Consider the following 16,892-nt stretch of genomic DNA (forward strand, 5'->3'; position numbering starts at 1 on the left):
GCCCCGGGCCTTTGTCTCCGCCTCTCCCCCTCTTCCACCCCTCCCAGATTCCAAAGGACGTTCGACGTCCGGGCGCTCCGCCTCCCGTCCTACGTCATCATCGAGAAGCCGCGTTTGGGCAGGTAGAGGCCGTGCCAGGTCTCTAGGAGGCCGCCTCAGTGACGTCATCTGCCTCGCCGAGACTCTCCCGCCCCTACTTCCAGCTGGGCTCGTGCGGAAGTGACGCAAAAGCGCCCGCCGGAAGTGCTGTGGAGGCGGCGCCGAGAGCTTCCCAAGATGGCGAACCGGACCGTGAAAGATGCTCACAGCATCCACGGCACCAACCCGCAGTACCTGGTGGAGAAGATCATCCGGACTCGAATCTACGAGTCCAAGTACTGGAAGGAGGAGTGCTTCGGGCTCACAGGTGAGCGGCTGCGGCTGGGCAGGGTGGCACTCACTGGGAGACGCCGCGAGGCCCGGGCCCCGGACGTCTCCCCGACGCGTCTCGAGCCACCCCGGGAGGCAGTGAGCTCCCCGCCCGGGGAGGTGTTCAGGCAGAACCCTTGGAGCTCGTTGCCGACCCTGACGTTTGGACCGTAACGGTCCCTCGCGTTTCTGTGTCGCTTTCTTCCTTCGAGCACAGCGGGGCTACCGTAGGCATTGGAGACGTTTGCTTGATTGACAGATAGGTTTCTGGAGGGCATTTTTGTGTGTATCCCCAGCATAGTCTCCAGCACATAGTAGGTACTTAATAACAGTCCATATAAGCGATTCTCCTCTTTCAGACGTGTAAGCTCACACTCCTGAGGTGGTAAGCATTAGGGGCAGGATTTGAACCCAGGCTCTCCGACTCCAGACTCTTTCCTCTGCACCTGGCTGGCTCCTCACGATAGATTCCAGTTCATACACGGGTCGGGCTAGATCTCTGGGGTCCCTTTCAATTCGGAGCTTCCACGATTCTAAGACACTGCGTAGCTCGGACGAGGGAAGACCGATGTGATTATGTTGGAGTGTTTCTGGGTTCCTTCTGCTTGGCCCGAGCAGGGCACAGCAGGAGCTGGTGGGAGGTCGGCTTCATGTCAGGACAGACTTGGAGCTGTCTGTGTGTGGTTTAATGCAGCAAACGTATGTTAAGCTTTTATTACGTGGCACCCACGGTGCTAAGTGCAACGAGCTCTCAACAGTGTGTATGCAGGGAAATCAATAAAAAATGTATACCTAGTAATTGTAGGGGGAAAAAAGACTCAGAAACCTAAATATACTCCTTCTGGCTAGAAGTATTATCTCTGGATCCCATAAAAATTCACAGATCTTTTAGTCACTGTGCTAGACCCTAGAATTTAGGACAAGGAGTCTCACAAAACCAGAGCTCTGGGTAAGGTTGCTACATACATGCTGAATGTAACCAGACGGATGCTTTGAAAACTCTCCACAGAACTGCCCAAGGGATTTTCCTGAAGCACATGGCTGCTCCTACTCAGTAAATTTCAGGGGTCACTGCTATTTCTAGGGTCACACGTGTACTCTGGCATTTAAATCCCTTCACACCTTCCCGGGTGTCTCATGTGCTGCTCCTGTATAGGCATTCTGTGGACCAGCCAAACTGGCCTTGCTGTTCTTCACGTGGGACATTCCATGTCTCCTCTCTCTACCTTAGCCCCATGCCTGGAATGCTCTCCCTCTTCATCTTGACCTCTTAGAATCCCTCCTTTCTTTAAAGTTTGGCTCAGCCACCACTCCTACATGAAACCCTTTCTGGATCCCCCTACCCCCAGCTGCCAGTGCCCTCTCTCCAAAAATCACCTCGTATTTGGTTTTTGCTTCTATGTATACATGCTGCCTTCTTTTGGTAAGAAGCCTTCTCTTTGAGAGCAGCACGTTTCAGTTTTGTTTTATATGTCTGGCACAGTGCCTAGCACGTTGTGTTTATTGAGGGTTGATATTGAAGAGAGGTGATGGCCTGCTTCATTTTTGCCTCTGCTTCCTTAGTACCCACACTGTGTCTAGCATGTGGCTGGCAGTCACTACTTCTTGAATGAATGCCAAGGCAGCTCTTTCAGACTTAGAGGCAGAGCAAACACGTCTGCATTGGGAGAATGAGTTTTCTCCTCGGTATTCCTGTCCTGGAGGTTTGACGTCATATGTTCTAAGGTTTTTCCTCAGCTCTAATATTATTTTGAATGATGTAGCTGGATGTTTGTATGTTGGAGGGAGAAGACATGATCTTGGAGCCTGGTCAGGCCTTTAGGACAGGGCAATACCCGGAGGTGATGTCTATAACATTGTCCATTGATGGGATCTGAAAGGCCAGAAGGGCCCCTTCCAAATATAGTAATCATGACTGACATTTTATGGTATTTTAAAATTTGCCAAATGTACTACACAGCATCTCCTGGGAGGCAGCTACTTCAGGCAGGATTATCCCCATTTTATAGATGGGGAAAATTTAAATGGAAGAGATTGTCACTTGTCTGTCATCTCTCAGTTAATAAGTGAAGAACCTTGATCTTCCTAACTCCAAATCCCTCTGTCCAGTGTGCCTCATTTCCTCAACCAACGTCACTGCAGCTGCTGTGATTATGATAACCTGGAATATATCGACAGTGTCATGTTTTTAGTGACACTCTCCTGAGTCCCACGCCAATGCCACCAGGAAGAACAATTTTTCAGGCTGTTGTTATCCCAGAATCCCAGGATGTCAGAGTTGGAAGGGGACTCAGAAATCATCTAGCTCAGTTTTGTTTTACAGTGGGAAAAACTGGGGCCAGGAGAGGTCCCACACTGCGTCAGGGTTCAAAGCACAGGGGCTCCAGGCTGCAGAGAGGGCAGGATGGTAGAGTGTGAAGTCAGGCTGGAAAAGGTAGATTGGGGCTAGATGGCAGAAGGCCTTAAATACTAGTGGAATTTGTAATTCAGTGGCACAGTGGGCAGAGTGCTGGGCCTGGAGTCAGGAGAGGACCTGGGTTGAAATCCTCCCTCACACAGTTACTAGCTGTGTGACCCTGGGCAAACCATTTCACCCCTGCCTGCTTCCGTTTCTTCAGCTATAAAATGGGGATAACAACAGCACCTGCCTCCGAGGATTATTGTGAGAATAGGAGATTTTGTTTGTAAAGCACTTGTCAGGGTGCCTGGCACAGAGAAGGTGCTCTATAAATGCCAGCTGTTATAATTGTCATTGTTATCATTAACATTTCTACAGGCATTAGGTTGCTGTTGAAGGGCCTTTGATAGTAGCAGGAAAGGGGATGAGAGCCTGGCCTTGGAGTATGTAGAAAGGAAACAGATGGTGAAATGTTGGAGGGGTAGAGTAATTACAGAACTTGTCAGCAGATTAGAGGATGTGGGGTACAAGGAAGAGGGAAGGGTGCCTGAGCCGGGTTGGCCTTGGAGTCAGGCACTAGTTTGGATCTGGCCTCAGGTATTAGTTGTCTGACCTTGGACACCCCCCGTCTGCCCTCTCTGGGCCTTGGATTCTGCCTCTAAAGTGAAAGGGTTGCACTAGGAGGCCCCTGAGGTCCCTTCCACATTTTTAGATCTGTGCTGCTATGAGCTCAGGTCTCGTAATTCCCTGTCCTTTGCTCTGTCTCTGATCGAATGCAAAATTCTCTGTTTGCCATTCAAAGCCCTTCATCTACTCATCCTGCCTTCAGGCTTCTTATACCTTACTCCCAGGCATGTACTTTTCAGGCTAGTGACACTAGCTGTTTCACTAACAAGACTCTCCATCCCTGGGCTCTGGGCAATTTTTCTGTCTGTTCTCAATGGCTGGAATGTTCTCTCTCCTCGACTTGACCTCCTGCCTTCTCTGGCTTCCTTCAAGTCCCAACTCAAATTCCGCCTTGTCCAGGAAGCCTTCCCCAATCCCACTTACTTCCAGGGCCTTCTGTCTCTTAATAATTTCCTGTTTATCCTGTATAGAGCTTGTTTGTACCTTGTTGTTTGCTTGTTATCTCCTCCCAGCAGCTTGTAAGCTCCTTGAGAGCAGGGACAGTCAGCCTCTTTTTATATCCTTAGTTTCCTTAGCACAGTGCCTGGCACTTATTACATGTTTATTGACTGACTGACTCTGGAAGAGCAGGACCTCCTTATTTGTTGATGGGATTGTAAACTTACAGAATCTTTTTGTCGAGCCGTCTGGCAGAAGGTATACACTTGATCTCCAAATTCCATTGTTGGGACTATACCCTAAAAGGGGTATACCTCCTGCTCAGGGGTTTTCATAGTCCGTGTTGTATATAATTACAATCGGACTTTACCTAAATGTCCAACAATAAGACATTAATATTATAAAATACTTTCATTCAATTAATAGCCTCAGTGTCCAAAGAATACAGACACATTTGGGAAAACTTTATGAAATATGCAGAGTGCCTAAAAAGCAGCCCCCAGAGTGTGGCAAACCCACAGTAACCATCATAGGACCAGGAATCCTGAAGAGGGGTAGGAACTAGGCGATGTTGCTTTGTACCTTGAAACTAATACAGATTGGAGTTGCTAAGCAAGGTTAGTTGACTATATATTATATATTGTTTTAAATAATTGAAACAAAGTGCACTAGCTGTTTCCTTATTAAATCGTTTTACGCTCCATGATTCTGCACTCCTTAGAGCAACGTCCTGGGGTGCCCCCTAGTATCAGTTCAGAAAGCCAGCCTTCCTAGGCTAGCGACTGTCCTTATTTTCGGGTTATGGGAATGGGTGAGGCTATTGAGAAGGGAAAGCTCCTTTTCCAATTGTTGCGTTAAGAGTTTTGTGAGACTTCTTGGTGAACATATCGAGCTGAGGTCCAAATTCTGTGTCTGCCCCTGACAGTTTCTGGAGGTCTGTGAGGTTGGCCTTGCAATTCCCTTGTCACTGTATCGGTCTTCTGGTTTCAGCGGAGCTCGTTGTTGATAAAGCCATGGAATTGAGGTTTGTGGGGGGCGTCTACGGAGGCAACATCAAGCCCACTCCGTTCCTGTGCCTGACCTTGAAGATGCTGCAGATACAGCCAGAGAAGGACATCATAGTGGAATTCATTAAAAATGAAGATTTCAAGTAAGTGAGAGACGTGCCAACTCTTTCTCTGCCTGAACATCCTATTCCCCGTCCACTTTGGCTGAGGGGATAGAGCTCTAGCATGTGACTCTCCGTTGGGCTTCTTCCCCCTGGATTTTGTCCTTGGGGACTGTAACCTCTTCATTTCTTCAGTAATTGTGTCTTTTTTGGTCTTCTTTACTTCCTTATTGAGCTTTAACTTTTCAGTAGATCTTAAGTAGAAATCGACTTATATTCTAGTGAAAAATCCTTTGATAATTCTCTTTGACTTTTGATTCCTCAAAACCTCCCTGAGCCTCAGTTTCCTTATTAGTAAAGTGAGAAAGGTCCTTTCTAGCTGTAAAATCCCTTTTCCAGGGATGATGTACAGAACCCAATCCCCCCCCCCACCACCACCAAAAAAAAAAAAAGGGTCCCCAATCATTTTTATTAGAAGTGAGCTAGGAATGTGAATTTGTTGCATTGGCCAGCCCCTTTTAAGAGACTCATCGACAGCAAACTAGAGGCTTCCTAGGGTAGGATCCACAGCAGGCCAAGTCAGAGAATTTGGCCATACTGTGGCCTGGAGGGAAGAGTCCTGGGGCTTGGGCTGTCATATGGAGGAGGGTCGAGCTCTTCTTTGTGAGAAGGTGGAGGTTCGGGGAAGTGGACTTTAAAAGACCAGGTTCAGCTGTGCTTCAGAAAGAACTTAGAGGCAACCACGTTGTTCACAGAAGAACAGCCTGCCTTGAAAGGTCATCAGCTGTCCAGTAGAGGTGCTGCAGAGAGAACTCCCCCGGTGTGGGGGAGGTTGGACCCGTCATCAACCACAGGATTAGAAGGGAGCAGATGGGCAACTTGCCCTGCCTTTCCTCAGTGAAGGGTTAATCCACTCTCCGCTTGAACACCTCCTGTGATGGGGACCTCACTTTCTTCTCATGGCAGACCATAACACTTTGGGCAGTTCTAATCGCTAGGAGTCTTGATGTTTAATATAGTACAACAGGGCCCTGGAGGGACTCAGACGACAACTACTACAGAAATCACCGCTTAGTCAAGCTGACATTATGCAGGAGTGTGAAAACAGTCCCTGAATTCTGTTTCATCAATAAGCCGTGCTCTGAGCATAATCCCAGTAACTCAATCTTTCAGCTCTGGGATTCTGGGCAAATCACTTTTCCTCTTAGTCACTCTCACCGTAAAAAGAGTGTGCTAACACTTGTACTTCTGTCTTAGAGGGAGGGAGTGGGAGGAGGAAGAACGTGGAGAATGAGCCTGTGAGTAAGCTCCATGTCAGTCCTACTGTGTGCTAGAGCCATGAGCTGATGCTTCCTCAGCTACATTCTCTGCCAAATGGGAGATGATGAAAATACTGAGAATGGGCTCATTTACATAAACTCATTCAGTCGCTGTTTATGAAGCACCTGCTCTGTGTGTGAAAGGCTTGGGAGAGTGTTTATTTGGCCCTCCCGGCATTCCTGAGAGCAGGGTGAACCTCAGATGACAAAGAAGGAAATCAAGGCCCACGAGGTAGAGTCACCTGCGAGTGAGGGGCAGAGCCACTTGACCAACCAACAAGCTGTATGGTTTAAAAACATTTTCATGTCATTTTATGGTTCATTTAATAAGTATTTATTTTCTCTCCTTCCTACCCCATTCCCAACTTAAAAGAAAAACAAAAATCTTGTAACATGCGTAGTCAAGCAAAACAAATTCCCCTGCTGGTCACGTGCATAAACGCATCATTTGTCTGTCTGCTGTCTGTTAAGAGGTGGGTAGCAGGCTTCACCCTTGGCCTTCTGGAATCATGGCTGCTCACTGCATGATCTGGGATCGGAAGTCTTTCAAAGTGGTGTTGTTATTCTGCTCACTTTACTCTGCATCAGTTCATACAAGTCTTCCCAGGTTTCTGTGACATTATCCCTCTCATCATTTCTTATGGCACATGTAACCTCACTTGTTCAGCCACTCCTCAGTTAATGGGCATCCCCTGACTGTCCAGTTCTTTGTCATCACAGAGGGAGCTGCTCCAGATATTTTTGTGTACGTGAGGCTTTTGCCTTGGGTCTCTTGGGGTCGGTCTTGACAGGTCACTTGTACGTTCAGAGGGAATCAGCCTTTGCTTGAATCTCAGGGTGGCCACTTATTTCATTGACTCTTCTTTCAGGTACGTCCGCATGTTGGGGGCCCTGTATATGAGGCTGACAGGCACCGCCATTGACTGCTACAAGTATCTGGAACCTCTTTACAATGACTACCGGAAAATTAAGAGCCAGAACCGAACTGGAGGTGAGTGTGGTGCGACAGGGTTCTGCAAGCCTGGATTAGTGACCCTCGTCAGATTTTAGTTTGAGCCACCCCTGCCCCCTCCGTGGATCCCAAGCCCTCCTGGTGGCTACTTAGTTGGAGGGATTTCATGAAATTCCAGAATTAGCAGGTAAAACCCAAGCTATAGTGAGGAAGGGGAAAGGACAGCCCCACATATGGTCCTGTTGGAAGAACACTGGGAAGGGGGAGCCCCAGCAGTGGTGCCTGACGCCCCTGGGCCTTTTTTTTTTTAATCCTCATAACTCCCCCCCCCCATCCTTGGGAAAAGGTAGTTTGGTCTCTGCTTACTCCCTTCCATCCTACACTTGTTGTCAAATGGATCTTCCATAGGCACAGGTCTGAGCACATTGGAGCAAATGTAACGTCCTGTTTGGCTTTTAAAGCTCCTCACAGCCTGGCCCCCTTCCGCCTTCCCAGCCTTCTTACCCAGTGACCCTGGCCTCCTTACTGGTCTGTCTCCAGACTCTGGGCGTTTTCCCTGCCTGTGCCCCATGCCCGGGATGCTCTTCCTGCCCCTCTCTGCCTCCTGGCTCCCCTCCCAGCTACATCTAACCTCCAGGAAGCCTTTTGTGATGCCCCTCAGTGCCAGTGCCTTCCCTCAGAGCCCACCCCTGGTTTATCATGTTGGCTGCATATGCGCCTTCTCCCTCGTTAGGTCGTGAACTCCTTGAGAGCAGGCCTGTCTTTTCCCTTTCTCTGTATCCCTGGCAGTTAGTATGGTGCCTGGCACATAGTAGGTGCCTAATACATGCTTTCTGACTGACTGAACGCTATCTGAAGTATGACTCCTTAAGCAGCCTCCTCCCACAAGGTGCCACACTCTGGTCATTTGGTAAAACAGAATCAAAGTTCCTTGAGAGCAGGGACCAGCTCTGCTTTGGGTCTCCAGGGTCCCAGCTTGTTGGGGGAATGTCGGGAGGTCTTTGGTGATCAGGAACCTTTTACAGGGCTGCCCATCCCATTGCTGGAGGGGTTTAATTTTGAGGAAATTTCTCCTTATATTGAGTCAGAGTCTGCCCGCAGGGGCTCTGGTTGTGGCCCTCTTTCTCACCGGCCTCTGTATGTGACTTTCTCGCTTCCTTTCTGCCTCTCCAAATACTGTTATTATTTCTAAGTCCCAGTTCCCACCTGGTGTTCCGTTGTGCTGAACTGTTGGATTTTTTTCCCCCTAGAGTTTGAATTGATGCACGTGGATGAGTTTATCGATGAACTACTGCACAGTGAGCGGGTCTGTGACATCATTCTGCCTCGGCTTCAGGTGAGAGGAGACAGTCACTTCACGCAGGGCTGCCCCTGGCAAGGTCATCCTGGAGGGGCCTTGGAGCTTGGGGACGGGGTGGTGGGTAGTGTTTTGGAAGGAATGACAGGAACTGAAAAGGAGCTGTAAGTGAAAGGCTCGGGCCTTTGGGCACTGCAGATGGACCTCCTCTTTGGCAAAAGGGAAAACTCAGCCCTAGTGGCTTAAGGAAACACAGGTAACATGGTGCAAGAGGAAGATTACGGAGCCGGGACTCCAGAGATTTGGATTTTGGTCGCTGGTGGGCCTTCGGGTTGCTACCTCCTCGGGTCTCTACTACCTCTGTAAAATGAGAGGTCAGACAGATGACCTCTGTGGTCACACACACAGTCTGCCAACTCTGAGCCCACGCTGTTCAGGTTTCTCTGCTGCCAGAGCAGGAGCCTAGAAGGGATCTAGCTGTGGGTCCCTGTGCATCGTCCTGCATGTGCTGAGCTGGTGGTTCCTGTGAGAGCTGTGCAGCAGAGGAAAGATGGGTTACAGAGCGGGGTTCTGGCAGGGAAAAGCCTCATCAGACGGACACCCTAGCTTGTTGGGGCCAGGCTGAAAAAGCAGCCATTCTCATTTCCCCATTTGGCCCTGAATGAGCTGGGCCTTAGTGTGAACAGCAGTCCGCCCAACAGTAGATGCTCCCATCTAAGTGTCTGAGCATCGCTCTGCCACCAGGTGGCTTCTGAGATCACGGCTCCAGACTCAGAGACTGTTGTCTGGCCCTGCTGCTTAGAATTGCCCTTTGTGGTCTGCTGCGGGGAGTTCTGCACTCCTGGGATTGGGAGGGCTCTCAGAGGGCCTCTCTGATCCGTTTCTAAACAAGGATTTCCTCCGCAACAGCCCTGACGAGTAGTTGGGAAACCTTGGCTTGAGAACCCCCAGGGAAGAGGAAGGACCTCTCTGTCTCGGGAGGCCCTTCAGCCTGCTTCTGGGCCACATCAATTGTGAGGAAATTTGAAATCTGCCTCCCTATGACGCTCCCTCTGTTTCTCCTACTTTTGCCTTCTGGGGCCAAGCCAAGGACGTCCAATTCCTCTTTTAGGTAGCATGGGGATACAGACTAGATTTAGGGTTTTGTATGTGGGGGGAACTCCTGGGGGGAGAAGGCAGGTTGACACCTTCTCTGCAACTTAAAGTCTTCAAAGTTGCCCAGAGGGCTGAGTTAAGTGACTTTCCCAGGGTCACACAGCCTGAGTGCATAACAGACAGGACTTGAACCCAGATCTTGTTAGCTTTGAGGCCAGCTTTCTATCTACTAGGATGCATGGCCTTTCTTCTTAAGACAGCCCTGTAAATGCTGAAGGTCTTGTATCATGCCCTCTCCCTGTAGTTTCCCCTGCTATAGGTTAGGTATGCATGCATATCTACTTGCTGTGGCTATATGTGGGGCAGGCAGAGTTCCCCTGCTGCACTGACTGAAGCCAGGCCTTTATCCCCTGCCTGGAGCCATGGTCTTTTTCTGCTCACGGTGCATTCTTTTTCTGAGTCGTTCTGGATCCCAGTGGGACCTCAGGCTGGTGCATGAGCCTTTGTCTCAGGGGCTCACCCCCTTGTTTGTGTGACCTGGTGAAGCCTAGGGGCCCTTTCTCAGAATCATGTTTTTAAAACCCAAGATCAAATATGTAGTTTTACAAAGGAAGCCAATTATAGTGAAATCTAGTCACACACAAATCTTTATTTGCTGATTTATTTTAGAGAAGGTCATTTACCCCAGGTGAAAAACCCCACTGTAGAAGGGACTGAAGAAAACTGAACTGAGCTTTGGGACAACTTAGAGGAAGCCACCAGAATTCCAGGGTTTTTGTGGGTTTGGTTTTGTGTTGAAGCCAGTGGTCCATCCTGGTGTCACGGATCTGGCCTGACCTTTGGAGTGCTTCTGGCCCAGACTGCGGGTTTGGGTTCCTTTTACATGCTTAGCTTTGACACATGCTCAGTGTAGCCTGAGAAGGATGCCCTAACACTAGTGGATAGAAGGGGCAGAGAAGTTAATTTTGCCTTGATATCAGGGAAAAACTTGCTACAAATGAGAGCTGTCCCTGGGGGAGGAGGTTTGTTTCTCTGACATTGGACGCCTTTAAGTGAAGGTGGAATGAATATTTGTCCAAGGTGTTGTAGAAGAGTCTCTCTTGTTCACACCCTTCCAGCCCCAGACACCCCCTTTGGCCTGTTTGGAGACAGTTGAGCTCCTCTGGCGGCTCTCCGAGAAGGCTGACCAGAGCCAGGCTGGACTTGCTGTCACTGAATATGGCTGTCCTCAGTCTGTTCCCATTCTCGGCTCCAAGGCGCTTTCCAGCTGTCCAGTTCTATGAACCTCCCTTGGAGGCTGGCTGGACCGAGGAGCCCTGTGCGTTATCATCACACGCTGTTTCTCCTCCCCTACACTTGGCAAGGCTGCTCGGCATCTCCAGTTCCTCTCATGTCTCACTTCCAGCCTCCTTCCATCACTAATTGAAGCAGCTCTCTCCAAAGTTACCAGTGATCCTTTAACTGCCAAGTCATTAACTCTCAGGAAGGAGCCCCTTCTCCCATGCAGATGGGCACCTCTTCTTGCCCCTTGTAGCCTTAGAGAGTTGCCCTAGCTTGGGATTGCCCAGCCAGAGTGTGTCAGGGCGGAGCTCGAATCCAGGTCCGCCTGCCTGTGTCCGTGGCTGGCTCTCTTACAGGTGACGCTGTGCTGCTTAAATCGTTGTTATTCTTTCACCAGAAACATTCCTGGTGTCTGTGGAAGTCCTTACGTCCTTTAGCGCTTCCTCAGGCATGAGTGGGGCTGGTGCTTCTGCTGCCTCCTCACAGGGCTCTCCGGCGGGTGGGGTGGGGCAGTGCTGGTGCCCTTACCTCTCTGCTCTTTGTAGAAGCGGTATGTGCTGGAAGAAGCCGAGCAGCTGGAGCCCCGAGTCAGCGCCTTGGAGGAGGACATGGACGACGTGGAGTCCAGCGAAGAGGAAGAGGAGGATGATGATGACAAGGTCAGGCCTCGTGGCTTCTCTTTGGAGCCCCCTCCTATGTCTGGTTCTGCCACATGGACTGGGCATCCATGCCCCCTGGTGCTCCATCCTAGCAGCCTGCACTCAGGGTCCTTTCTGTTGTACTTTGTTAGAACTCAGCCGCTGAGGCTGGCTCCAGGAGGCGGCCAAGGCCTCGTTTAGAGTAGGTGAGACTGGAGGGTCTCAGTTTCGCTTTGAAGTTTCTGAGGTTGATTCTGTGAACTTGGCTGTGTCTGTCTGTCTGTCTGTCAATTTATTTTCAGTAGTTTGTTAGCTACATTTTAACATAATTGATTTTCTTTGTAATTCTATGCATTTTGTTTTGTGTGCTTAAAAATGTGATTCTGTAAAGGGTCCGTAGGCTTCCGGAGACTGCCGGAGGGGTCCAGGAGCCAGACGAGGTGATTGAAGAATGCTTGATTTCAATAGCTAGACAAGAAGATGGAAAGTACTGGGCTTGGGGTCTGGAGAGCCCGCATTGTCTGTGTGATTTTAATCTCCTTGGGCCTTTGTCCTCATCTTTAAAAGGGGGGTGATAATCTTCCCACGCCCCCAGCTTGCTCAGAAAGGTGTGTGGAGAGAAGCAGGTGTGGGGCACTTTATAACTGTTTTCATTATGCAAGTGGGATCCAGCTCTTCTGTAGACTGTCCTGATGCCCCCCTCACCCCTGTAGCCCCCCCAGCTGGAGATCTGTGGCAGTTGTGACACCTTTACTCCCTGCGAGCCCTCCCTGGGCTTTGGGTTTCATCCCGAAGGTTGGCATCCTTTCTCCAAAGCCTCTGAGTTACTCTGATTGCCTAAGCAAGTGTGCTGCCCCTCGCACTGGAACCGGGTGCTTTTCTGGTTTCCTTCCACTGAGTAGAGGCATCTCCTGGGGCCAGAACACCCAAGAGAGGCTGGAATCCTTCCTGCCACCTTTGGCAGCTGGTACCTGGAACCCCCGGGAGCAGGTCCAGACGGGCAGCCACAAAGCTTCTGTTCGGGGGGGCTCGCCATTCACTGAGCACTCCAGCATGCCAGCTGCCCTGCGGGCCCTCTCAGGTGGAGCGAGCGCTCGGTTGGGCACTGTGAAGAGACAGAAGAAACTGGTGACTAGTGCCTTGCCCTCAAAGAGCTTAGAGTCTAAGGGGGAAGATGAAATAGATGCCTGTGGAAATGTACCCATGGGCCAGCAGAAGATGGTGGGAACAAATATGTGGGTGCTAAGCGGTGGACTCCAGGGGACCAGCATGGTGCCAGGCACATAGTAGGTGCTGTGTGCCAGGTACGCGCAGTGACCAAAACACTGGCAGGTCCACAGAGATCTCACTGGCAGGGGTGCAATCAGGAAGGGCTTCCAGGAGGAGGCTCTGCCCCCTTATGTTAGTGTGGACTTCTTTTTTGGAAAAAGAATCTTGATGTTTTAAACATGGTCAACACCAGCCTTTCCTGAGCCCCGTAGAGCTTTCTGTCCCTTGTAGTTAGGTAAGTGTAATTAAGAAAACAGAGCCTTGGTTCTGGGGATGTTGTTTGAGGAGGGCAGGACGTCGCGCCCGCAGTCCTGGGGCATCGAGGTCCGTCGCTACATGGGGCTGAGTTCTGCCATCAGTCAGTTTCATTGTGGCTTGCTTTCTGTTTTCCTGCTCAGCTGATGTCAGTCTTAGCGTATTTCCCTGAATTCCTCAGAGCAGTCCTTCCCTGTGACACAGTAGTGTCTTGGCACATGCCAGGAGCATCTTGTGCAGCTGTTCCCCCGTCAAGAGGTGCCCCTGCAGGCCCTGCCTCTGTGTGTGTGTGTGTGTGTGTGTTGTGTGTGTGTGTGTGTGTGTGTGTGTGTGTGTGTGTGTGTGTGCGTGCGCGCGTACGTGCGTGCGTGTGTGTGTGTGCGCACGCATGCGCGATGGGAACTAGAGAAAAGACAGTGTAACAGGAATGTAAGCCTTGGATTTGGGGGGGTACAGTTGGCAGGGCAGTTGGCACCAGCTGTCCCTTGTTGGCTCTAAGGGGTGGCTTTGTTGTTGGGAAGGAGCGTTGGGATCTCCTCAGAGCCTGTCAGCACGCTGATCTACCTGTGCTTTGCCCGTTCCAGCTGGAGAGGGCCCCATCCCCAGATCACCGCCGGCGAAGCTACAGAGACCTGGACAAGCCCCGTCGCTCTCCCACGCTGCGCTATAGGCGAAGCCGGAGCCGCTCTCCCAGGAGGTAATGGGTGCACCTGTTAGGAGTGAGTCACTCCTGTGGCCCTGAGGTTGTGGTCTGCGTGGGGTCAAGGGGCAGCTCCATGTCGTGTGGAGGTCTGGTTGGGTACCGCACGCTCAAAAGAATTGTCTTTTCTCTCCTTGCAGGCGCAGCCGATCTCCCAAAAGGAGGAGGTAAGACTTTTACTCATTTGGGAATTGATTCAGTTCCATTTTAGCAGACATTTAGTAAATGTTGCTGTGTGCAGAGGCCTGGGTTAGACTCCTGCCTCTGCTGTGGTCTGTGTGAGGCCTTCTTTCCAGTCCTCACACAGGGTGCTAGGACTGGGCGATCCAGCTCCCCATTTTGGGGTCTGGAATCGTTACGAGACTTATTCTAATGCCGTGTCCCCACAGTCCATCCCCCCGTCGAGAAAGACACCGCAGTAAGAGCCCTCGACGCCACCGGAGCCGATCCCGAGAACGGCGGCACCGCTCCCGATCCAAGTCTCCAGGTATCGGGCTCTTCCGGGCGGTCATGTCTATCCACTGAGCTAGCCAGAGGGTCCAAACTGCAAGTCACTCAGCAAGCTCTTCCCAGTGGGGCGAGGGCTTTAGGTGCTACTCGCGGGGTCGTGGGCCAGTGACGGGGCCTGCCACGGGCTGCCCTCCTGTGGGTCCAGGAGGAGGCCGTGCTGGAGCCGTTTTCCTGGGAATGCCCCGTCTCGCTCACTGTCCGTCCTTCCCTCTCACAGGCCACCACCGGAGCCACAGACACAGAAGCCACTCAAAGTCCCCCGAAAGGTACCTGTGCCAGCGTTACGCTTCACCCTGAATTCTAGAATGGGGGGGAGGGTCCCAGACACACAGACACGTTAGCCTGCTGTGGTGACACTGGCCTTGGAGGCCGAGCCTGGGTGTTTGTAATTGGCCTGGCAGTGAAGTGGGTCACCTTCCCCTTCTTGGTGCCAGCCGCCTCACAGGGCTGTAGGCCTTAGAGTAGTGTGAGTCGTAGGGGACGGTCTGCCCCCGAGCCTGCCCAGCTCACTGCAGAGCCCTTACCAGGCGTGCCGCTCCTGTGGCTTCCGCCTCCTCTCCATTACCTCCTCAGGGCCTCCCCCAGTGGAACAAGAGCTTTTCTTCCTGCTTTCAGTGCTTAGCACAGTGTCCCACACACAGTAGGTGCTTAATCAATGCCTGTCCCTCTTTCTGCTCACCTGCCACTTGGTGCCCTCATCAAAGGGCAGGTCTGTGTGCTTAGGCCCCCCACACGGTAGGTGCTTCACAGAGGTTCACTGATTAAGGGAGTGAAGTCGTTTGTGCTATTCTTTCAGGTCAAAGAAAAGCCACAAGAAGAGTCGGCGAGGGAATGAGTAACGGCTGCCACCTGACCGGTGGTCTCCTGCCCACGTGGCTGGCCTGGACTGGCCTCACCACCGTGGCCACTGCCGCTGTCGGCCCCTTCTGCAGCTCTTCCTGGCCCCTGCCCTGTTTCTATGACTTTTTTTTAACTGGCCTAAGCCAAGCCATGCTGAGTTTTTTGTGACGTGAAGACTTATGTTGGACCCTTCCGCATTTGTCTGGTGGAAGACGAGGATGTTTCGCCCTAAGGGCTGCCGTGACTCCTTTTGTACCCTGTTTCCTTCTTTTGGATTACATGAGGTTTATCTGCAGACAGATTAAACTGATCGACTAGGGTGCAGTGTCCCGGCCCTTTCCTTTACTAACTCTGCTGTTAAGCATTACATAGCCCTGTTTAACAGCAGCCTCAGCTTCGAGACAGCTGGCAGACAGCACAACCTGTTTCTTGCTGGGCAGTAGAATGAATGTGGGTTGAGATTCCATGGACCTGACTTTAAATTCTGGCCACGTGACCTTGGGGCAAATTCTTGGAGGAGATAAGATTTAGGGAGTTGGCCTTGATAATTTCTGGAGGCCTTTCTCATTCTGCATCCTATGAAACAAAGTCTTAGGGTGGTCCAGCTTGGCTTGTCAGATGTTTGGGGCATGGAGGTGACCCATAGACTTCAGGTTTCATGGACAGGGTAGCGAAAAAATGGGATACAGGCACCTGTGATGTCAAGGTTAATCATTCTGTTTTATAAAGTGTATAACCGCCTACTCTGTGCAGGGTCCTGTGTTCAGGGCACAGATGAATGAGTCACATTTTCAGTCCTCAGGGAGCTTAACCATCTCGGGGGAGATACGAAATGCGCACAAGTGACTGACTTAGCAGAATGATCAGTGTGTGTGTGTGTGTGTGTGTGTGTGTGTGTGTGTGTGTGTGTGTGTGTGTGTGTGTGTAAGAAGTACAAACCAGTAGCTATGAGCACTGTATGCTGGGAGTGAGCCCTGCCAGGTGGGAGGGTCTGAGAGCCGGCAGCACCAAGCTGAGCCCTGCCCAGGAGAATGTTGAAACTCATGACTGGGTGTACAGAACAGTTCAGGAAAAGGATTGATCAGCACGGGCAGCAGAAAAAGGCAGAATAAATGTTAAGGACACCAGGTAAGTCAGACATGAGAGGCCTTGAATGCCAAGTTTGGGCAAATGGACTTCTCGAAAAGGCTTTTCCAAAGGGGAAGTGATCATCAGATTTTACGTGTGCGTTAGGATGATCAACACGGCAGTAGGTGCTAGGTGAAGCTCCAGCATGGAGTGCTTGTATAGCACACACGTGAACAGTTCTGGTTCTAGAATAGGAGAACCAAGGCGATTTCTGTCATACGGTGTGGGTGTGTGGCCGAACCTACCAGGCAAATGGGCCAAGCAAGGGAATGTTTTATTAAATGTGCAGCCAACAAAGTTGGAGGGAAAGCTAGCACATTGGAGAGCCCTGACTGGACCACCCTGGAGGCCCTAAAAGGAAATCTACAGACCAGAACACTGGGCCAATCAAGTAAGAGATTGAGTAAGAATAAATGCAAAGTTCAAAGAATCAGCTTCCAAGCATGAGACAAAGATGTGGCTGGACAGAAATGTAATCTGAGAAAGCTCGGGACTGGGGACCAGGGGTTCAGTGGGGTCCAGGTTCCACAGAAGTCAATAGCGAGATATGACAACCAAGCAAGGCTACGCTGAGAAGCCGCCTGCCGAGGACCTGTGAGTTCTTGAAGGTGGGCACTGCGGTTTTTCAT

General features: G+C 50.9%; 1 protein-coding gene across 1 annotated transcript; it reads left to right on the forward strand.

Moving 5' to 3' along the window:
* The first annotated feature begins 231 nt into the window (after window positions 1-231).
* PRPF38A (pre-mRNA processing factor 38A) lies at window positions 232-15,229 on the forward strand. The gene is made up of 10 exons (XM_020987777.2): window positions 232-406; window positions 4,862-5,021; window positions 7,168-7,289; window positions 8,501-8,586; window positions 11,469-11,582; window positions 13,670-13,782; window positions 13,926-13,952; window positions 14,175-14,272; window positions 14,513-14,561; window positions 15,092-15,229. Exons 1-10 carry the CDS (start codon window positions 277-279, stop codon window positions 15,132-15,134), a joined length of 942 nt encoding a protein of 313 aa, XP_020843436.1. The 5' UTR covers window positions 232-276; the 3' UTR covers window positions 15,135-15,229.
* The last annotated feature ends 1,663 nt before the right edge of the window (window positions 15,230-16,892 follow it).

Source organism: Phascolarctos cinereus, unplaced genomic scaffold (genome assembly GCF_003287225.1).
Source record: "Phascolarctos cinereus isolate Bilbo 61053 unplaced genomic scaffold, phaCin_HiC Scaffold_5;HRSCAF=322, whole genome shotgun sequence".
NCBI classification, from domain to species: Eukaryota; Metazoa; Chordata; class Mammalia; order Diprotodontia; family Phascolarctidae; genus Phascolarctos; species Phascolarctos cinereus.

What these genes read in the sequence shown, in the direction of transcription:
- PRPF38A (XM_020987777.2), top strand. Translation starts at nt 277, where the DNA reads ATGGCGAACCGGACCGTGAAAGATGCTCACAGCATCCACGGCACCAAC. An exon ending in GGAGTGCTTCGGGCTCACAG is followed by an intron (nt 407 to 4,861) that starts GTGAGCGGCTGC and finishes TTCTGGTTTCAG; the next exon opens with CGGAGCTCGTTGTTGATAAA. An exon ending in ATTAAAAATGAAGATTTCAA is followed by an intron (nt 5,022 to 7,167) that starts GTAAGTGAGAGA and finishes CTCTTCTTTCAG; the next exon opens with GTACGTCCGCATGTTGGGGG.